This window comes from Malurus melanocephalus, unplaced genomic scaffold (assembly GCF_030028575.1).
Source record: "Malurus melanocephalus ecotype Western Australia unplaced genomic scaffold, MMel_1.1 scaffold_178, whole genome shotgun sequence".
Lineage (NCBI taxonomy): Eukaryota > Metazoa > Chordata > Aves > Passeriformes > Maluridae > Malurus > Malurus melanocephalus.
Genome location: NW_026623410.1, coordinates 297589 through 320488, shown reverse-complemented (window position 1 = coordinate 320488; position 22900 = coordinate 297589). Strand labels below are relative to the sequence as shown.

At 42.0% G+C, this 22900-nt stretch overlaps 1 protein-coding gene across 15 annotated transcripts in view; it reads right to left on the bottom strand.

Annotated features, from left to right (window-relative positions):
- The window catches only part of PRRC2C (proline rich coiled-coil 2C), a 69815-nt gene that overhangs the window by 32795 nt on the left and 14120 nt on the right, over positions 1 to 22900 (bottom strand). For 14 of the 15 annotated variants that reach the window (XM_057372744.1, XM_057372751.1, XM_057372750.1 and 11 more), the window contains exons 2-16: positions 20671 to 20838; positions 19328 to 19505; positions 15979 to 16085; positions 12823 to 12951; positions 10669 to 10847; positions 10222 to 10301; positions 9484 to 9617; positions 9315 to 9402; positions 8914 to 9055; positions 7885 to 7959; positions 6518 to 7133; positions 5525 to 5694; positions 4690 to 4936; positions 3436 to 3652; positions 408 to 2771 (exon numbers count right to left, since the gene is read on the bottom strand). In XM_057372744.1, coding sequence (XP_057228727.1) covers positions 408 to 2771; positions 3436 to 3652; positions 4690 to 4936; positions 5525 to 5694; positions 6518 to 7133; positions 7885 to 7959; positions 8914 to 9055; positions 9315 to 9402; positions 9484 to 9617; positions 10222 to 10301; positions 10669 to 10847; positions 12823 to 12951; positions 15979 to 16085; positions 19328 to 19505; positions 20671 to 20785 — 4841 coding nt within the window. In that variant the 5' untranslated portion in view covers positions 20786 to 20838. The remainder of the gene's footprint in view (positions 1 to 407; positions 2772 to 3435; positions 3653 to 4689; positions 4937 to 5524; positions 5695 to 6517; positions 7134 to 7884; positions 7960 to 8913; positions 9056 to 9314; positions 9403 to 9483; positions 9618 to 10221; positions 10302 to 10668; positions 10848 to 12822; positions 12952 to 15978; positions 16086 to 19327; positions 19506 to 20670; positions 20839 to 22900) is intronic. The other variant, XM_057372748.1, reaches the window with a different exon arrangement.

Here is a 22900-nt window from a genome sequence, read left to right as displayed (position 1 = left end):
AAAATAAAGTTAAGTCTAAATAGTAAGCATTTCTTCACCTGCTTGTCTGTGTTAGGTGATGGACCTAAAACACAATGAAGCAATTTATATATTAACTGCAAAACACATGAACATTTCTGTTTGCATCCAAATCTCGAGAAACATAGCTCAACTCGGAAACAGCATTGCAATTTTTTTTAATTGGGCAATTTTAGAATTGTGCATGCAAGAATACTCCACTCTCACCTTCAAATTCCAGGCGTCTGTATATAAACAGAAAAAGCAGAAAGTACAGAGCCACGGGTGCACGTATTTGTGTCTTTTCTACCACACTACAGATCTAAAATAACTGTTTATGGTTTGGAATCACAACAGGRAAACAGAAGATCACGACCCTGGGTGCTTCCTCACAGAAGCTGGTTACTCACCCTCTTTTTCCACTTCTGGGAGGAGGACCACTCCGTCTTTCATTCCGGGGCCCTGAGAAATTCCTCCCTGGCTTTGCTGGCCCGTTGTTGCCGCGTCGGTTCTGACGGTCTATTCCAGGCCGCTGACTAGAGAAGCTTCTCTTGGCTATTTCCCTTTTTGGAGCTCCAGCATTTTCTCCTGCCTTTGCAGCCAMCTGTGCTGCTGCATCTGCTGTTTTCTTCTCATCCCTTTCCCGCCTTTCATTGAAGTCGCTGCTTTCTGAGGCTGTTTCCCACTCTTCATTTGCCTGGTCTGAAGAATTCTGGTTGGACAAGTCTGGTGTCTTACTTCCTGACACATCCAGTGCAGGGTTGGAGGGTTCATTAACTGCATTATTAACTGTGGCACTTGTTGTAGAGCTGCTCACTGCCTCACTGATCTTGGATGCAGCCTCTCTCTCTTTTAGGCGCCTGAAGCGTGGTGGCTTATCTTGCCTTGGAGGCCGGGCAGGCCTTTGTCTTCGTGGCCTCTCTCTGTTTGGATCAAACTTTCTTTCAAACTTTGGAGGTCTTTTATCAATTGGTATAGGACCATAATGCTCATTTCTTCTTGGAGGCTCCCCATCTTCCTGTTTAATGATCTCTGTTTGCCTAGGGTTCCACTGATTGTCCCTGTAGGCCGGTCTCCTTATTGTGGATGGACGTGGAGGACGCCCCCCGGGATCCCTGCCACCACGTCTATACATTCCCCCTCTGCCTCGCCTAGAAGGCTCTCCTTTAGGAAGAAATCCTGGTTTGGGCTTGTTCTCATCATCTCTTATGTATGTCTTTTCTAGAGATCTGTTGTCTACTCTGATACTGTTCTCAGGTTTGAACGACAGGGGCTTTGGTGGCTTCTTGCCATCAGCTCTCTCCTCTCTTTTCGGGTGCTTGCCCTTGATGACACTGTCTTTGTCTGAAAGGAGGGTGTCACTCGCGCTCTCGTGCACTTCGCTGTCAGAATCTGTCTCCGAGCCGTGCTGGCGTCGCCGTTTCGGGATTACTTCAAAATCAGAACTCTCACTACGAGTTTCACTCTCTTCTCTTTGCCTAACAGGCCCTGAAGGCACATGCTCTGATCTAGGCTTAGGATCTCTGTAGTGTGGGTACTCTCTGTTATGGCCTCTACTGCCCCGACCACGTCCCCCGTATGAACCCCTGTAGCTACGGCCCCTTGAGTAATACTCGCCACGACCTCTGCCTCTGTATCCCTGATCTGGGAACCAGTCCCTATCCCTGGCCTCTTTCCAGTATGTTCTAGGCGGTAAGCCAGGCTCTCTTTTCACTGGTCTGGTTTCTAAGCGTGGTTTCTCCACCACCTCCTTGCTCACCACCTTCTCAGCCTGCTTCTCCTCCTTGCTGGCAGGAGCAGGGGTTTGTGAATGGGGTGGGGGCTGCGCTGCCGGCTGGGCGGGCGGGGGCTGTGGGATGGCCGGGGGAAGCTGYGGAGTGGCCGGCTGGGCAGCTGGGAGCTGCTGCGGCACTGCGGGGGTGGGAGCCTGCACCACAGCTTTAGCTGCAGCCTCGGCCTGACTGCTCTCCTGGCTTGCTGCTGCTGGAGCAGCATCCTGGCTTATCTTCTTAGCCAGGGGAGCGCTGCTGGGGGCGGATCTCTCGGGCTCAGTCTGAGGCAATGGCACTTGAGGTGCTTCCTTTTTGTCACTTTTTTCGGGTTTGCTTGGTTTCTCACTAGCTGTCTTTTCTCCTTCCTTCTCCTTTCTCTGCTCACGCTCTTCTCGCTGTTCACGCTCTTCCTTCATATCCCTAAGCACAGGTTTCTTGATAGGACCCGATCTTCTAACTGGCCTATCTCCACCTTCGTCTCTCCTGCCATAACCTGGCCTAGGACCCCATCTTGTTTCAGACTTAGGTTTGAAAGTTTTCTCAGGTTTTGGTCCTTCTGATGTTCTATTAGTGATCAAAATTTCTTTTTTCGGTTTAATCTCAAGTCTTTCAATTGTTTCCTTTGCCTCAATAGGTCTGTTACTCAATTTAGGGATATTTGCTGYTGTTTCACTCCTCTGGTCTTCTGATTTTAGAGAGTGACTTGAACCATGGGAAATGCTTCTCTTTAATGAAGAGTGACTTTCTCCCACAGGCACCAAATCTTCTGGAGAGCTACGTGTAACCTTCTCATTCACTCCTTCAAAATTAACTGCTGTGTTAGGTGTGTCAGTTTGGAGAGGTTGTACATCTTCCAAAGGCCTGCTTGGGAACTTTTGTACCTCTACCTCCCCTGATTCTCTGAAAAATTCTGTCTTTGGATGAGAGTCCAACTGGTTGTGTTCTACAGGATAAGCACTGGCAGGGACAGCAACTCGTTCTTGCTCCAAGTGTGCCTCAGACCTAAGCAGAAAACAATTAAGAATATTTAGTGTGGATGGAAAGAAACTTTTACTCATACATGAATTATTCAAATCAAATTAATTTTCTATTAAGGATTCATGTCACCTCTATGAAGTAACTGGCAATAATTATTAATTGAACCAACAAGTACTAACCAGATGGTAGCAGACCAAAAAGAGTTTTCGAATACTTTTAAGATGCAGAGGAAAAGCCTGACAGTTCATCAGGAAGCAAAGGCCAAAAGAGACTGTTTTGCTTTATACTACTTGTACTTAACGCACCACTTATGAAACAAATATACATTGGACGGAACTTCTTTAATAGGGACACAACTGAGAGCAAATGAAGAACAGGCCAATACTGCAGGAGTGTTCTACAAAACTGAAAATTCGAAATATTCTGGCAATCACCACTTATTTAGCTGAGGATCCCGAACGAGGGATAAATTGTCTTTCTACAYCCTGCTACAGAGCAGGCATGTCTTCTGCTTTGTACAACAGCACCAAGAACACTGCATCCCCCAGTCTCAACTGCTCCTTTCAAGTGAAAAGCAGCTACACCCAGTCAGCTGAAACTGTGTTTTGCAACTGAAGTTAGACAGCCAAGTGTGTTAAGATGTGTGTGACTTGGAGAGGTGACACACTGTGACACAGCTCAGGCTTACCTCAAATCATCAGGCTCTTCTAACACCTTGGGAGGAGAACTGGACTGCTGAGATTCTGCATGGGGGTAGGGGTCTGAGCCCCACATCATGCGTGGCTCCGACAGAGGCACAGTGTGCTGCTCCCTTGCAGAGCGAGCCATGTGCTCAAATGAATCGGAACCAGCTGCTGAGCCCTCCAGCTGCTCTCTTCTCATCAGTGGTTTGGGAGGCATAATTCCTGTGGCAGAATGAAGTTCAACAATTGAAACAAATTTAAAATTAGCAAAAAACTGACCTCAATACAAAGCACATCATGAGGTACCAAGGAATGCTTGTCTCTCTCCTCCTATCTCCTCATTTGACCCTCTATGCTGAACCTGCCAGCTGACCTCAGAATGACCAAATCATACTTAACACCTGTCCCAACAAAAGGAAAAAGCTGTTTGCTTCCACTGTAACAGAAGAACCAGGCCTGGAGACCTGTAAACTCATGGATGAAGTTTCTGYTGTAACATTTGAATGGCAAAAGGCAAGATAACTGTACTCACAGGTGTTTTGTAATACTCTATTAAATACTCCAGGTCTTTTTCTTTTGGGGGGGAGGGGGGGGGTAACATTTTAAAGACATTCTGTAGTTTTCACTGTCTTTGCTCACCTTGCTATTTCCTCCATTCATTCCTTGCACTCACTGAAGATACCCTTCCCTTGCTCATTAGTTGGGCAGGTATCTCCATTACATGACAGACCTCTGTAATTTGTGCCCAACAGCTTTCCTAACTGCAAATCAGATGATCATCACACAAATTAAAAAGGACTTTTTAGTGCCAAGAATCTGAAACCACAAATTTATCAAGACTCTGGAGTTGTTAATACATAATGTAAAAACAGTGAAGTTTCATGTTTTGTTTTAGGAAGCAATGTAATGCCAATTACTAATATGTAATGAAACACAAGTGGCAAATACACTTTTTCTCMGTTCAACCTAACTCTTGCCAGCTGTCTGTAACAAAGTAGGGCTTATGCTGAAATAATCATTTTAACTGTCACTCACATGCCCGCAGGGTGACAGCTGAGATTTTACTTTATAGTCAAAGGTATACATTCYCATAGGACTACAATTTTAGTCACATATGATTACAATCTACTTTGTCTTAATAAAATAATGTAGGCTTCTGCTTAAAAATCCACCCATTCAGTAAACAAAGAGTGGTTAGGGAAAGACTTCTGTTTCAAAGCCAAGTAAGCTCAACTCCCAAAAACTGCTTCAAGATTTACCTGGATGAATAGGAGGCATATCCATTGCAGGTCTTCCTGACATCATCCGTGGGTCCATGTAGGATTGCATCATGAGCCACCGGGGGTCAAAGCCCATTGAAGCCAAATGCTGGGGATGGGGCTGCATGGGCTGGTAAAGGGGTCTGTGCTGCGGCGGTGGGACAGGGCCACTCGAAGGCTGAGAGGGAGCAGACTGTGGAAGGACACCTTGCTGCTGCTGCTGCCACTGCTGCTGTTTCATTTGCTCCTGCAGATCAGAAAAACCCACGATTTTGATATGATGGAGACTTGAGCACAGCTCTAATAACCCTTGGAAACAACAAGTACAATAATCTCCAGGAYGGCAAGCATTCTGAAAGTTAATTGCAAACATGCATCAGGATGAGCTAGGAGCAAAGGGAAGAAACCYGACTGGACAATTTAGAATAGCTACAGCCTAACTGGTGTGCATCTGAGACACAGAACAACCTATACTTCATGCATGTCATTAATGTCAAGTGCTCCTCAGACCACAGGACCCAAGCTGAACTCACATCTGTGAGTGTCACACCCTTTGATAAAATCTGCAGAATAATAATCAATTATCAGGCTTCAGGTTCCATGGGCATGCCCAGGGCAATGCCAATGCGGGCCAGTTTTTAAAACCTCTCTTGCCTTCTGCTYACTTAAAGACCTTGTCGTGTTACAGGCAGAGAAATTCCTGCCAGTACCGTTTTCTGGAAGCTGGAAACCAACAACTTCGGATTTCTGAAACTCCTATGGTCACCATCTTACTCATAATGAGGCAGAGTACATAATCCTTTAAATGAGCCTTCTTAATGAGCTGTTTTGTTACCTGCTGCCTCTGAAATCTTGGTGGTAATGATTTCTGGAACTGCTTAGAATAGCCTGAGGAAACAGCAGGACGAGGCTGAGATCCTGAATCTGGCTCATTCTCATGAGTCACTTGTGAAACCTCTTTCTCATTCCGACCACTGTCTTGTCGAGTGAACACTGCTTGATCTTCTGAAAAAAAAAACCAAGAAAAAACCCACCCATAGGAGACAAGAGTCAATCTTAAAACCAACAATTTCACCACAGTGTCACCTAAAGAATGCTCTAAAATGTCTGCCTTCTCTAACTTCACAGTCTCAGTTTTCAAAACCAATAAAGGCAACAAAAAGTCAAGGACAACACCYCAAAACAGAACAACTGTTGTTAATATATCTCTGACCCTTYTRAACTCAAATACACTGGCATTTAAACTCAACCACTGGCATTTCCGTTGCAACTATTATGTGATTTAAGAAGTGCTGTATTAGTGATACCATACTGCATTTGGATCAGCCTTCTTTTCAGGAACTAAGGTTTGGTTTTACAACCAATTTTATCCATTTAAAGATAAGATAACCTCACTAAGCATAACCTAACAGTTTTCATGTGGCACTCAAGTTTCACTACAAAAAAATATACACCACATTTAAATAGGTGTYCTTTGTGTTTAGTTCTCTAGGGCTGCTGAAAGAACAGAATAGCTGAAATAATTTGCACTGCTTTTTAAGCAACATGGGTKTCTAACCCTTCTTGAGCAAGAGAAGAAAGCCTGCTTTTCTTTCTGTMTTCCTCAAAGCCCAGCTTCAATCACAGAAACCATTTTTTTTCCTTAATCTTTTGATGAGCTGGGTAAACAGGCTTAGCTCAAAAGACAGTTATCACTTGTAATGGGACAGGAAAATAATTGCTCTAGATGCACTAGGTTAATTAGGTATGCAAATGAGACTTCTAGACAACAACTATGCTCTGTGTCTCAGCTTTAAGAAGAACAACTCCTACTTGTGGGCAAGCATACCTTTTTCTTCCTTGTTACTCTTGGTTTCACTTTCTTGTTTTTCTACTACAGGTGTTGCCACAGATTCTACAGGCTCAGGAACCTCATGTGCTGGCTTCTCCTCTTCTTTCTCTTTCTCACTCTCCTTCTCTTCTTTCTCCGCCTCTTTTTCTTTCTCGTTCTCCACTTCTTGTTCTTTTGCCTTCTCCAGTTTTTCYTTTTCTTCTTTTTCYTTTTCCTTCTCCCGTTCCCTTTCTTTTTCCTTTTCCTTCTCCCTCTCTTTTTCTCGCTCCCTCTCCCGCTCCCTCTCTTTTTCCCTCTCCCGCTCCCGTTCTCTCTCCCTTTCTCTTTCCCTTTCCCTCTCCCTTTCTCTCTCTTTCAGAGGGTCTTCCCGGGAGGGTTTTGTCACGCAGCCGAATTTCTCATTTAACCGTTTGAGCTTTTCAGCACAAGCTGCTTTTCTCTGCTCTTCCATTCTCCTCTCTTCCTCTTCTCGCCGCTTACGGGCTCGCTCCACTGCAGCCGATATCTCTGACTGCTGCCTTCTCCTCTGCTTCCAAATTTCATCTTCATCTGGTACTGGTTTAGGGGGAAAGGGTCCCTGCCTTCCCATCTGGCGATCAGGGGGAGGAGGGTGCTGCGAGAAGAAAATCACTCAAGTTGAACACGTGATAACATAAACAGCCATACATAAACAGCCAGCTGAAATACTGCATTTAAACTATGTCAACACATGTGAATCTGCATAGCATCTTTAAAAAGCAAGACTAGCAAGAAAAAGTCAGTCCCCACCTCCTTGATCCAGCTCAGACTCTCGTGACCTGAGCTTAGGAAGCAGAGGCAGAGAATCACTTGGGCTCATGTCACCTCTCCTCCCCATTACCATCAAGGCAAAGTGACAACAAAGATCACAAACATATTTGAGATTTAGTTACAGGCTACTCTAAATCTYAGACACTCAGAGCAGATCTCAGATGAAAGTCCCTAAAGGAGCCAAGGAATTTCAAGGTAGCTGAGGATAACAGAGRTTTTAGTTCACATTTCATTTGGGACTTCAGCTCCACATCTGTCTTGGCAGTCAGCCCTCAAGCATCGTTCCCATACTCCTGTCCTCTCCAGGTCCCTGGTGGGGCTGGATAACTAAAAGCTCTTGAAATTCTTGTGCATTTCACATGGCACACACAAGATGGGGATGCTTTACACAACTGGCAGCATGGCTGGGTTGGGGTCCCATTCCTACTGGCCCCAGGCACTGTGATAATTTTATTTATTAAAGGAAAGGTTTATTACTATGTAAAGCGTATTTTTACTGTTCCTAGTCTAAATCCCTCCATACAGCATTAAAGAATTTAACTCAAGGAAATGAGGACAATTCCAGTCTTTCTTACCGGTGGTAGAATAGATTTTGGAGGAAGAGCAGGGCCACCTCTTTCATGTATAGAAGGCTGTGGTGGACCTCGATCCTGTCAGATCAAACACAGTACCAGGGTCAAGCAAGCTCATAACCACAGCCAAGCTGACAAATTTTAGATTCACTGTTTTCTACTGTATTAAGAAACTACACCTAACAAAGCATCTGCGTTCAATACAAATCTGCATGCAAAACAAGGGCAAAAACATTATMATTTTTATGTACTGAGAGCTGTACAATTTAAGAATTCACACATCCAAATTTCAGAGTTTATGCTACTGCACCATTTTTCCTTAGATTTTCCTTAGCATCAAACCTTAAAACACAATGGGATCTTTAATACAGAGAGAAAGTGCAAGTAAAACCAATCCCAGATMTCTCATCCTCATTATTAACAGTATCAACAGAAAATATTTCTGAGAAATTTTCAAAGCTAACAGTAGCTTTTCCTRGGGAAAAATATAAAATAGGGCTGTAGAGGCATAAACTAAGGTGGTTGCCAGTATTCGTTTATTAGAGGAAACCAAAAATAACTAAGCTGATGAATTCTACATGGTCTGTATAAAACCTACTAGCCTGAGAAGTAAACTCCCAGCTAAGTTGAGTGCAGAAAGTAGACCATGAAAAATGCGTGGGCTATTTATCCCAGGCTTCTGGAAAACTGCTAAACACCAGAATGGCTTCACTCAGTTACAGGGATGGACAGACAGGAGTACTGAGCATGYCAGCTGAGCCACAGTGACTGACACAAGGGCTCTCAGCCCTCACAAGTGTGGGGCAGAACACACTACACAAAGCCATGCTATTTTTATGTTGCAAGCAGAGGCAGCTAAGTTGCCTGAGCAGCACCTGATCAGTTAGCACAGCTCAGATAATGCTTCCAGTAGCTAATGCCTTCCCTCATGTTCATAACCTTAATTGACCTGACAGTTTGGAAAGACACCTGAGTCAAGAGCTCTCCTGACAAGGCTGTTGCCACAAGGGCTGAAGAGAAGAGCACACAAACCTGATCAAATTGAGAGCTTTTGTTGTAAGGCCCTTTGGCTGCTGCTGTGGAAACCTGGGTGGCAGACTTGGCATTTGTCTGTTCTTCTGTTTCYTTCTGGCCATCAGGACTCTGGGAATCTTTTGATGGTGTTTGTTCATCACTACGTGCAAAGAAATAAGAAAAACAGAGTGCATACTCCRCACAGGTATTTGGTGATTTATCTTCTAGCCTCAATGTTTCTTAACAAGGATAATTTCTACTACACACCCAGCTGACTGGAGTCTGCAGGCACTTATGCAATTTAATATAGTATTGAATCAGTGGAATTACTGTTATTGGAATGAGTACTTGCACTCATTTCATTCAATCTTTCCAAAATCTAGTTACATGACATTTCACATCTGACAACACCAACTCACCCACTTTCCTTTTCTTTTTGACTACTTCCTTGCTCATCATCATCACTGAAATTCAACTGCTCAGTGTAATCCACTTCACTCTGGGCACCTGATGCATAAACAAATATTCAATTAATCTTTTGGAAACATTCAGCACACAAATAACAGACCATTAATGTGATGTTCTTACCTGCCCAGCCTTCATCAGCCTCAGCATCTAGATTATCAAATTTATCAAGTTCTTTGAGTTCACTAGCACTAAGAATGGATGGACGCTCAATAGGCTCTGAGCACCAWGAGGGTGGGCCTCTTCCCCGTGGGCCTCTAAAAAATGAGAGAGCAACAAAAGCCACTGTCACTACTTATCAATTCATGACAGATAAAAGGTCAACTTGCATGACATTATTTGAAAAATACAGCACTGTTGTTTCAAACACAGTATAAATGTAAACTGTCATCACATGTGTGACTACCACAATTGAAATAATTACTCTGGCACATGCACAGCTATCTTCCACTAAGGAGAAATGCACAGAAGAGTGGAAAATTAATTTTATAATACATTACAGTTTAACCTTAACTGGAAAGTTTTAAAGTTGAGAACCAGGAATTAACTACTTCCACTACAACAATGGGAAAGTTCTTTTATGGGCAAAATACTGGTTGAAGTTTCCAAGGTGTCCCTGCAAACGACTCCTGCACTTTGCAATTAAAAACCTGTAATGTGCAGAACTGCCTCAAGTTTTGCAGTTGAGCTCTCAAACTTCTGACACTCCATGGCACTGCTCTACACAAGCAAAACTTGGCAGACTGACCAGAGACAGCTCTTATCACCATTTATCTATCACCATAACTATCACCATTCTTTCTTTGAATTAAGTCACAGAGTTCATATCYACGCAACAAATACCACCTGTAGGTTTCTTACCTGCTAGGCTCAGAATTGGGAAATCTTGTTGGACCTTGCATGGAGGGAGGATAGGCCATTCTAGGATACTGATTAAACATCTGAAAAGGGTTTAAATACAGGAGACATTCATTAAAAAGTATCACTGCATTAAGTATACTAAGACCATCAAAGGAATCACAGTGGAAGTAAAGTGAGACTCTTCACGCAAGACAGTTTGCTTAATGTCACAAGTGTGTGACATCAAGTCCCCAGGGTGGAGYGATTAGGAGTGCTAATCAACTCCTGACAAGTTCAAACTCTAAGTAGCTATAGGAAGCCACATCCTCTGGGGTGCTGGTTTCAATCCTGCCCTTCCAGCAGAACTGCTAAGCATTCCATGGAGGGAAAAGGAAGGCGCATAAGAAAATCACACTAGCCAAAAATCAATCCCTGCTGATTAAAAACCTTCATGGAACCATCACTCACATAAGGAGGCATCATTGCTCTGTACTGGGATGAGATGGGTGGCTGCTGCTGGCCATTCAGCTTGGGCTGAGGGACCTGAGGCAACCGCATATCCCTCTTGTCTCCTGCCTTCTGGCCATCGTTTTGTTCTGCTGCTGTAGCGCTGCCATCTTCTTGTCCCAGAGCCTTACCATCTTGATCTGTTGGAGAAGCAGGAGAGATGTTCTTATTACCCCCATCCCTACAACTGGTAGCATCTGYACGGACAGAATCAGCACAAGAAAAGCCAGGAATAGACTTTATATGGCAGATTTACAGCAAGGGATGGTGAARAACACATTGTTCCCACGCAGTCCTCAGTGACACAGCGATTTGTGCAGACACATGYTCCTATCTGCGACTGAAACAAGCAGTGGCCACTTGAGAATCAACAGAAGCTGCTTCCTAAGCCTCTTCAGCCCTAGGTCCAGCTGTGTTCCTGAAGGGTCAGAGCTAAATTTATGGACTGCTCTGGTTATCCCATTCTACCTTCCAAAACACAGTGCAATTTAGGAAATATACTATGCATGATTATAGCACAGGAAAGAAAACAGATTTAACTGTGCTAAGTGGGCCACTGTTGACTCAGTGTGAAGATGGCCAAGATCAAGCTTCCTAAGCAGCAAAGGCCTACCAGGGAACTCTCAAGCAGCTCAAAAAGAAAGGGAATGCACAGGTATGAATCAAAGTGAAGACACAGTATCACTCTTGCTTGTATCTCTGCCTGATAAGGATGCAACAGAAGTGATAAGGGCTGTCCTGCTGGGTGTGAATGCCTAGCAAATCACCCAAGTAAAGTCAGGGATTTTAATCAGCACTTATCATTTGTGCCAGGTAGTCCATTCTTTTAGGAGTTTCTGCCTACAGAGTGTGGGTTAGGACAAAAAAAAACACCCCAGAGTAAACTTAGCAGCAGTGCTCAGATCAATGGAGACCAACAAAAATTCAGACACACCCYGTAAATAATGTTCCTTTAGGGGCACAAACCCTTTAAGCACTGTTAAACTGTGCTCCTAAGTATCCATTTACAGATCTTGTACTTATCTGTGCTGGGAAGCACAGCTGCTAAAGGGGGAGTACTTGCCAAGTTCATTTAGCCTTCTGCTGTCAGACATGAAAGAAGGGCTTAACATAGCACGTACAGTGCTGACCAAAACTGTAACTGCCTGCAGGAGGCTGAACAGACATGCAGCTGCTCTCATTTGGTGTTGGACATCTCTCCAATTTCCCRACAATTTATTCCTTAGATCGAAACCAAAAGAGAACATGAACAGGCACATGGCTTTGATCTGCAGGAGTTGACCAACAAATCAAGGGAAACCCAGGCCTGTAACAAGGAAAGGAGTTAAGGATTCCCTGAGAGCCCAAGCCCTCTATAGTGCCTATCACTGGCACAAACAGCGCCAGCCACAATGCACAACAGGACCTCTAGTCCTTCAAACCTTATCAAAACCAAACTTTGAGGGAGAAAGGAATCTTTTTTTCCACTGGTAACAAATACAATCCCAAATACCTTCCCATTAAAGGGCTCTGGGGAAGAAAAGCACATTTCTTTCCTGAGAGATGTAAGCCCAGCACTATTATGGCTGTTTTCACTAGATCTAATCCCCCACTGCTGAAACAGATCCAGCTGGTCAGGGCACTGCATCCATGAGCTGAAGATGCCAWTGCCTTTCAAGGCACAATCCACTCTCTTTCGGCATCCTGTAYACTGAATTTCCTGTTCAGGAATTTTCAGGCTCCACTCTTACGAGCACTAATCACTTGAGGCCCAGCCCTGATCATGATTGGTATAATTAGCTAATACTAGGAGAGTTCTTTAAAGGTGTATGTAGCTGCTGTGAGACTCAGCAGCTGGAAGTAAGAAAATCCCAGTACTGCACAGCTAACTAATGTTCCTCAGAGCACAACTACTGCACTGACTAGACTAGAAAAACGGGAAGTGACAGGRTTAAACACACGATTCTCCACACACCAGGAACACAGCAAAGCAGAATAAAGCCCCAAATATCCATTTCTTCACTTTAGGAGTGTGCTGATTAAAATGACATAGTCAGCAATTTATTTTGCAGGGCACAAGCAGTAAGTCCCACACAAGCCAATGCAATTTCACAACAACTGGTAGMACACACTTACTCTGTGGTCGCAGGTTGGGACCTGATCCATCTTCAGCATCTTTATCTTTGCCTGACTTTTCCTGATCCCCAGCTGCCGGCAGACTGGGAAATTCTTGCTGGAAGTAACTATTGATTGGAATAGGTGGACCTACACAGCAAGATATTCAGAGTCACAACTTTCTGTAGTCAAAACAGTTCAGAAAGCAAYAGAAACCTGATCATCCTTTGGAAGTGAACATTAAAACTTAAAAAGAAGAAAGTTAAGCATTTAAATGTTGAAGCCCCAGTCATTTACCAATATAAATGGTTCACATTTGCTACCAAAGTTGTTAAATTTACTAAAACAACTATCACAGCTGCTTGAAGCTGAGAAAAATCCAGAAGCACCAGACAGTAACAATGGACAATGGATGAAAGCTTAACCCAGGGAATACCTGGAGTTCCTCAATCTGTAAACACTTTCCCCCACTACTTCCAGACAAAGATTTCCTTCTYTTCACTCTAAAACTATAGTCCACCCAAGAATGGGAAACTATGTAATTGCAAATACATTTGTGATTAATTACTGTTCTAATAATAAATCTCCAGGACTCTAAAAGGTCACAGCTCTTACATTAYGAGAAAAATATCAGAACAAATGCAATATTCTTTGATTTCTAAAACCCTTGACATCCTAACTCAAGATTGGAATTTAAGACTTCAATCATATATGGTATGGAAGGCAAGTATATAGGTTGTCTTCCATGTTAGGTTAGCATCTGGTTTGCATTAATKTCCTTCCCTCCCCACACACATAATGTATCGTGATGTATTAGATCAGCAGCATTCTAGTGCTAAATCACCAAKAATCCTACTGAGGTGGGATTTCTGTTCCAACAGCCTGAATAACATCCTCTTCCTGTACCTGTCTCTACTACTGACTACTCTAAGGGAGATGGCATGAGGCTACACAGATGATATGAGATGGTAAACAAACTCACAAAAAAGGATCTGAACATACACTCTCCAAATCCTCCTAAACCCAATGATGGACTTTTTTTAACAACTAGAAAAGCTTCTGTTCTCTCCAGTCTCTGAAGGAATCATTCATGAAGATAAAATCCAGGGATCCCACTGGGCTTTTATTTGGTTGGTTTTTTCCAAGAGTTAAGCACAGGATAAATTCCTTATTCTGTGCTTTGTAAAGGCATGACAGCAAATACCAGTATTTATCTTTGTATCTACCAACTTCCTTGTAATCTATCAATTCTGACTTCATACACTACAGATCACATGAACTTGTTTTTTTTTTAATGGACACCGGACCAAGCAGCTACATCCAACAACTTGCTCAATGGGACAGAAAACCAGTGCCACTAACCAGATGACCTGCCAGGCAAAGGGAGCCCCTTCTGAGATCCTGCAGCATGCAACATTCATCTGTTTTATAAATCTCGAAAAATGCTTTCTGCTAAAGTCTACACAGTCAACAACAATGTTTTAATGGCAAAGTAACAGCATCAAACACCTGCTTGGCTGTGTTTAAGCTACAAACCTGAAAGAGCCAGATTGGCAAGCAGCAGTACAGAAAGAAGTTAAAAAATTCAAAGWTATTTTGGTAGCAATTTACTCCAAATTTTAGCTGAAGCATGAGCTGAAAATTACATGCTGCTGTTACATTTCAWAAGATTTTCCTTTCAAGAGGAACCAGAGAAAGGTTTAGCCTTGCCTCACTCAAGTTTTACAAGAGCATGAGGCGGCCACTGAGTGTCTGCTGGAACGCTCACAAGGCTGCTGGAAAAACTACAAATTCTGAGAGCCAACTGCAGCTCAGGGAAGCAAGAGCACAACAGGTGTATCCTGAGTTTCAAACCCAGGACAGCAAGCAGCTGGTGCCAATTCACATCCAGTGCTGCTTCTTGAAACAGCAAACCSCGTGCTGCATTAATTGAATGAAATGAGGGTGCCATCTGGGCTTGGCACACAAGCTGCCATGGTAACTATGAAATAATTAGCTATATGCATTCTGAAGCCACTGAGTCGAATCACTGTTTCCTGTGTCATGGAGATGATCTTATCAGCTTCTGCAGAAAGGCTGCTATGCAGATCATTTTGCATCAGTGTTAATTATTTTTTTTATTCTACAGGAATCTTGTAAAGCTTAAATGAGAAAAGTTTCTACATTTGACAGTGAAACACTGAACATTAATGAGGAGAGCTAGAAATTGAGACTCTAGAATTGTCATTTCTAGTACTCAGCGCAAAAAAAAAGCCAAAATCATTAGATATGTGATGCGAACAAATTCCATATAATGTCTCAGACATTACCTCCATGCAATTAATATTTTATTAAGATCCCTATTCAGAAGAGAACTAAATTCTTCAAATGGAAATCCTAAACTCCATTTTATAGCCTAAACTCCATTTTATAGGGAAAGCTTGCAAGACTCAAACTTAAGGAATAAAACATGTTGCAAGATATTTACAGTAATGGAGACACAGGAACGTTAAGTAACCTCTTGCTCTACAGGCATTTTAAAAAATCTGTTGAAGATTTAGTTCTGATCTTACATCTGTACTGAAAACACTCAAGCTAAGATTCACACTGATGGAAACCGTTTTCCATCCTTTCATCCAATTATGTTAAATAACCTCCAAAACACACCTTTAATGTTTTTCCCAGAAAGAAAATTACTTAAACACTATCACTTTGACACTAAAATAACCAAGGACTCTGTAAATGAAGGGAAAAGTACTGCTGTTTCACATGTTTAAACAGAAGCAAAACTACATACACTTTGCACAAAATSATCCAAAATGATGATGAGAATGACCACCAACTGTTTGTGGCTCTCCTTTCCATGCCAAAATGTTTTGTATTATAAACAGATGTGATTTTCCCTCCTCACCACAGCCTTGAGATTTTACACTGCCACCACTACTTCCCTGTCAATTCAAAGGAGGTGACTATATCAACCTTGTCAAAATCAGTCAGACCTACTGCTAAATCCAGCTGGAGCTCCCCTGAGTGCCTGGGGATGGGCTCACTTTCCAGCCTGGAAGCTGCTTCCACAACTTTCCATAGTCCCAATTAACCTGGCTAAGCCTCACAGGACTGCTGAGTGTGGGGGTCTCTCCCAGAACAGCCCCAGCCTGATTTCCAGTGCAGAACCCCTCCACCCTGAGCAGCACTCACCTTCTTGTCCTCCTGGCTTGGTGTTGGCCCAGGATTTGGCAACAGGAGCTGCTTCTGGAGGAGCAGGAACAGCAGGTTTTGGCTGTGTCTGCGGCACGTCTGGCTGTCTGGAATTAGAGGGAAAGCACTTGTGAACACAAGAGCACAGAATAAGATTGTCAGGATGGCTACTGCAAACAAGGGAATGAAATGAGGGAGCTGTGCAGCTGAAGAACCAATAACTACTTATCTGCAGAAAAAAGCATTTTCACAATATAAAAAGAGTTGTTATAGTAACAGTTAAAAAAATGGAATAAATTAGCTAATTATTTCAAGATTCCATTTCCCAAAGAGAAGAGGAATGAATGAAAATGGTTAGGCAGAAAATGCAGCCAGGCATGAATTGAATTATAGCTTTTAAAGTAGTGTATTGGACAAGCAAAAAAACCCATCTACAAACATCCAAAGGGAATAATTTGGAATAACATTCTTTTGCCTCAGGAGTTTAGGAAAGCACTTCAAGAACACCATGGACTGAGAAAAAGAAGGCAAATACMCATCAGAAATTATAACATAAAAGGAACTGACAAGGAAAGCCAAAGACATCACAAAAACCAGTATGGGTACCACGAACTGGAGCCCAGAAGTTAAAGTCTTAAGAATGGTCTCAGTCTCACCATCTCAACAACAAAGARGCATAAGCACTCTTTTTGTCCAGTGTGAAAATGCCCAGACATAACATCTYTCTAGTCTGCAGATTCAGTGATACTGTTTAACTTCTTTCGGTAAAGGCTACTTCTGATATCTGCATATTCAGATAATGTAAAACTCAAAACRTAAGTGTCTAAAATCATCTAAGCCTAACCCTCCAGCTTATTAATGGGAACTTTTGATAAAGAAGGAATATGGAGCAAATCCTGTATTCTAGAATCTAGAATCACTTTATTATACCAGTGAAGAGATAAGTAGTGCAGTATCATGTTCACTTGACTTAAAAAAAAAAAAAACAATTGCAAATGCTTTAAGTACATTCTAAAGCGATCCTAAATTCCTGAGGACTACCACTGAGAAATCAAATCCCATTTGGGTTCTGCAGTCATCAACCCAAGGCACTACACAGKACTGTGAGAACTGAGAGAAGTAAACATCCTGAAAAAGACCATTGCTAGGGAGAAATACACAGGCTCCTCTTAACGATAACCAAATGCAATTTTCATGTTTCCAAAGAGTATTGCAATCTAAAAAGAAAAAAAAAAAAACAAAAACCCCAGTTCTCATTTTTTTTTTCTGTTTTCCCTTGTATTTTCTTACAGCTGCACATTTTCGAATCCCAGTTTAGGGAATTTGTGTCTTACATGGCTGTACTTTGTGCCAAACAAGTGAAACAAGCAACAAGACTGTTAAAGAAACTATTCCTTGTGCTTCTCTTGTTTCAAAGATAAGTCCATTWAGAATTTTAGTTATCCAAGCACTACTCTGTGAGTATGGATGAGGGAAAACTCAGCTGAATTAATCATATCAATACACAACAGGCTGTTCTATTATCCAGGGAAGAGACTGAGGCAATACCCACAGAATGAGTGACAACTCAAGAAAGCAGTAAAAAAACTAAACCCCAGTGTCATGAAGAGAAAAGGGATTAAACTAAAGCAAGCTGTTATCAAGATGTAGTCTTTATCTACAACACTTCACATGCAAACYGCAGCATGTTAAAATATCACAGAAATACAGCAGTAGTCAAACAAATGCTCTCAAGATTTGAGGTAACACATTAAATGGTCCAAATATAGGAGAATTTACTCATGGCCTGGGCATACAAACCTGTTCCTGGGAACAAATCTCTCCCCTACTCGTTTTACTTGTGTGTACTCTGAGGTCTTTATCAGAATAATACGTATGAAAATACAAAGGCAAACAACTTCCAATTGCAGATAAGGGACAGCTTCTTATTTGTTTTCAAACATAACATCAACTACTGGTATGTTCTTSTAACACATGGCCATGGAAAGGCTTGTTTTAATCAAACAAATGCCCAGCTCAACACAGATTTAACAGGACAAAGTGTAACTGACCTTGAAGCACAGGCAGATGTTGAAATACCAAACAAAATACAGGGCAGAAAACTGTAAAACTATAAGTTCAGAAACTTAGAATAAAAAGCCAGACACAACACTATACTCCTGAAGTCTAACAGCTTTTTAGAGAGATGCCAAAAACTGGTATTTCAATTCAGGGAAGTATACTAAGAGATATAAAGGGAGAGAAAAATGGGGAAAGAAACCTTTGAACCTCATCTTTTACTTTCACAAGCACTAGCAACATACAACCACTGTCCCCAAATTACAGTATTTTTCAGAATCATTTAWATGGAAAGAATTAACACTTAAACCTTGCTTCCTACATAGGCACTAAGAATCACATCCTATTTTAAGCTCACATGGCAAAAAAACCTGCTTTAAAAGACTTCAATTAGAAACTGGAAAGTTTCACTTTCTATTTCGTTTCTTCCTGYGCAGGGTCAGGAGTTGAACTCAATGARCCTGATGGGTCTYTTCCAACTCARCATATTCTGTGATCTTTTCATTCTATTTTCTTTAGCTGYACAAATGTGAAACAAACCTAGCTCAGGAAACTACACTGAGCATGGGAAATTTATATCAAACAAGGTACAGAGCAGTGCATCAACACTGCCACCACTTTTGTCTTGTTTACAGCACATATTGGAGGTGTGTAAAACAATACAGTAGAAGTTCAGACAGAACAATTTTGAAAGCCTGTAGAATTTATGGCATTCTAGCAAAAAAAAAAATAAAAATTAAAGTGCAAATATCAAGAACCAGCATGGAAATACGACAGAGATTCAATACTAACCAAGAATTCTTGAGTCTTCTCTGTCATGTATCGTCACAACCACAATTAAGGAGATTTTTGCATACTTTCATGAACTTGCAAGYTATTATCTAATTTTGCTGCTGTGTACCTTGGGGTTCCTCCCAGAGTTTCAAGAGAATTTTACTTAGRGTGGTGACACTGATCTTACAAAAACATGCTGGTAGTATTTCCTTTCAGCAGACATCAAACTTACACGTCCAAGGAAATACTCTTCCCCTCATATGGAATTTATAAGCAGACCATTTTCAATTTAAATGTGAGGTGTTTTGCTTTGTGCAAGGTTTTTTTTTTTTAACTATCCTTCTAATAGCAAGATTCTTCTCACAAAAATTAACAGTAGTGGAATTTAATTTCTAGTAGCTACGCCGAGGACAGTCCAGTGTAGCCAATTTCTTCCCAGGCCCTGCTAATCCCTACTTTTGGGCAAACCTGAGAGAAATAACAGGGCAAATGAAGCCAGATCTCAGTGGTCACTTACTTTTCCTCTTCGTGCTGTTCTTGTTTTGARGCCCATCCTGTGCCGTCTTTAGGCACAATGTTCACATTGGGGTCGTTGCCTTTGTTCTCTGCTTTGAGGCTGGGCAGATTAGCTGGGGGAGGCATCCTCCTGGAAATAGCAACTTTTCCAAGACTCTGCAATCCATGGCGTGCAGCAACTGCACAGCAAAGCAGAAAGTGCAAGTTAGCAGTGCTGTTYACTAGACAGGGTTTAGGCAGAGCTACATCAAAATGTTTTGTAAGAAAGTCAGAAAATTTCAAGAATGCAAGAATTAAAAATTTWAAATGCTTCAGAATTTAATTTTTAAAAAAGGCAATTGGAAATACTTGGTTTGGGAAAACCTGAGTACTTTTTGAACAGTGAGTCATTATGGTTARCCTGTTCCAGAGATTAAAAAGGATACATGGCCCCACCTTTATACACAACATTMAATGACAGAAAGCTAAAGAAGCCATTTAAAATATGATGTTGACATCTTAATACCCCTCAAGATTTTGTTGAGCATTACTCTCTTGCCCTTTTGGGAACTWAATGTACATTGATGAGTCCAGGAATACCCACACAGGTCTAGGCCATTTCTTTTTTGCTGCAAATTTCAGCTGGCAGATGCTGCCCTTGCAAAAACACTCCTACAAATCGTATTTACTCCAGACCACAAATATGAGGCTAATGCACCACACAGGCCATTCAACCTCCCAAGTAACCAACTYGGGAACAAGTACAAGTTACTGCCCTGGGTGAGCTGCATCATAAACAGCTCAGTTCCAACTTTTAAAAATAATACTGTGGTAAATTTTAATAAGCTTGGACACACTTTTTCTCTTTTACACTCAATTTAAGCAACTATGTCAAGCCAAATTCAAAACCTTCAGAACATCATTCCCCCCTGGTTTTCCAGCCAACAACTCCTGAAAAAGCAGGCTCACAGTCACCTTATTTGAGACATTGGTGTAAGTTTTATCCAGTGTTTGTCCACAAATTAGACAAAGCCCCTGAGTTGGAAGTGAGCACTGCCTTCTTCTTAATCAAACACTTCCAGTATGCCAAATGTTAATGCAGTAAAATGCACAGCTGAGGAATGGCATGTCTGTATTTACCCACATTCTTCCTACTAGACTGCAAATACTGTCTCTCTGAACTGATGTTCTTGTTTACAGCTMACCAGAAACTATAATGAATGCTGCTTTCCGCAATCCTTCACTCGCACCAAGCAGTTACGAAAAACCTTGCTGTGGTTAAGTGCTCATATACTCTGCACTCGTAATTAGCACCGCAGTAATGATGAAACTGAAAGAATGCAACTCTAAAGAGAGCTTACTCACCTGTGGTTTTCTGAGTTTCCAGTGACTTTCCCTTGTAAGTATTAAACAGACTGAGTGTTGCATACTTTGTTTTTCCATCCTTTGCTTTTGTACTCTGGCCTGACTTTTCCGACATTTCGCTGGAAACTCATCGAGTCTGGTACCTCCCGTTCACTCCTCAAAATCTGCCTGTAAAGAAAAACCACAGGAACGTAAAGCAATTTGAATATGAGCCAACACTAAAGTCAGAGTTCACAGACCAGAACTGGACAGATATTTAACACCATTAGCACTGTTTCATTTAAGTATACTGCAGAATGCCAAGGAATGCATTAACTCAGAAACGCTTATCCTTATGTAGCACCAGGAATTTTGAAGGATTTCCATCTCTTCAATATGATCGTCACAAAAGCAGGATTGTCAGCACTTAATTAACATCAAACACTGTTAAAGTGGTAAATACCATCCATGATTTCACTAGAAAATGAGTAATAAAAACCCAATCCCAAACCCCACAAACACACAGAATTTCCACCAGCAGCTCTTTCTCCACTGGGGAAGTTCAGTGACTTCACCCCCTCCCAAAGCCAAGTACTGAGACACAATTAACAGTTACCGCAGCACAGTATTTCTGGAATTTGCATTTTCCCCCCCAAATAAAATCATCATGAACACAGCAGCCAGAGAAATTAAATACACAGAGTAAGAATTTTTTGTCAAAACCAGAACACAGTATGCTCAGACAGAGAGAGAGTGAGAATTCCTTAAACCACAAGTTACCCTATTCTTCCTGCAGCAGTAAATTACAGGGCTCTTGGAGCAGGTCATCCCTCTCCTCCCTCCTCCCCCCAGAATAACAGGCCTTGAGAAAAAGAACCCAGTAATTAACAGTGATACCTCGCTAGAAGTTCTTGGAAGGAACTTGTAGAGTTGCTGCTCATCACCAGGCAGGAACACAAATGAGCATTCACTCAAACAGAACATGATTATACAGTTGATTTATCGCACCACTCAAAAATCCTGCTACCCTCTTTACAATAACAATTTTTTGTATATTTACATATGAATTCCAGAATAGTTATAYATGCTCAAAGACTTGTGTTTCATTCTAAAAGCAGGCAGCAAGAAGCAAGACATCCTGCTCAAACCCTTCAGTGATCTAACTGTCATGTCAAACTCAGAGATGCAGATCTTCAAAGGGAACTTGATTCACATGCAAGGTGCTCCTGGATTAAGAGTCTGCAAGGACAAGCACTCCAAAGAACAAAGCACTTGGTCATGACAGACATTAAGCAATGCCAGAAGACCATGGAAATTTCATTTATATAGGTATGGTAACACTCCCATCCTCCTCTGCCTTCTACCTCAATTTACAAGCTATGATTGAAAAGAAATTAAGATGGCAAATAACCTTGGGATAGCTCAGATTTAGCATAACTTGGGCCAGAAGTTAATCCATTATAATCCATGCAGACTGCAGCAAAGGGGACAATCTCCAGCCTTGTATGGAGCCACATAAACGGGTAAGAAATGCATTCTCCTTTCACAAAATGACAGCAACTCCCAGATTCTTCTTCCAGATTAGTCAGCATTTGGCTATTTCAACAGCAAGCATTACACCAAATTATTCATCATGTCATCCAAAATCATGAAATAAAGGATGGGAGCGAGGTGAACCCAGCCCACCAAGCAGAACACAGGCCTTGGATTTGGCTGTTAGGCCATCCCTCACCTATCCAAAATACYACAGGGAGGCTGCAAGGTTTCAGAAGCCACAGCTCATTCAAATACCATTACAAGAAAACGGAAGGAAAAAAMCACCCAGTCTGATACAGGAACTTGGACAAGCTTATCTTTGGAGTTATCAGCTGAGCAGATTTCAAGCAACCATTCACTCTCCAGGCTGCCCCAATACTTATTTGCAATTCAACGTGTCAAGCTTTGCCCATCGGTATTATTCATGGCCACACTACTGYTTTCAGCCTGTCTGGAGACCTGAAGCCAGGCAGACTCGTTTATCAAGCTGAGTCTGGATCACACATTAGGCTCTGCATTAGCCTTTCCTTCTATGAGCAAACTCAGTTTAGCAAAAGGTGTTCAGTAAAATGGCTGGGAAAAAACCTGGCAGATTCTGTCCCTTCAGATATTCTGTTGCTCTGTTCCCAGCCCCGTATTTATGATAAAGAGTCCACCACAATCATCCTGGAGCATCAGAGAAGGTCCTGGGCACATAAATCCAGGACAGGGTGTC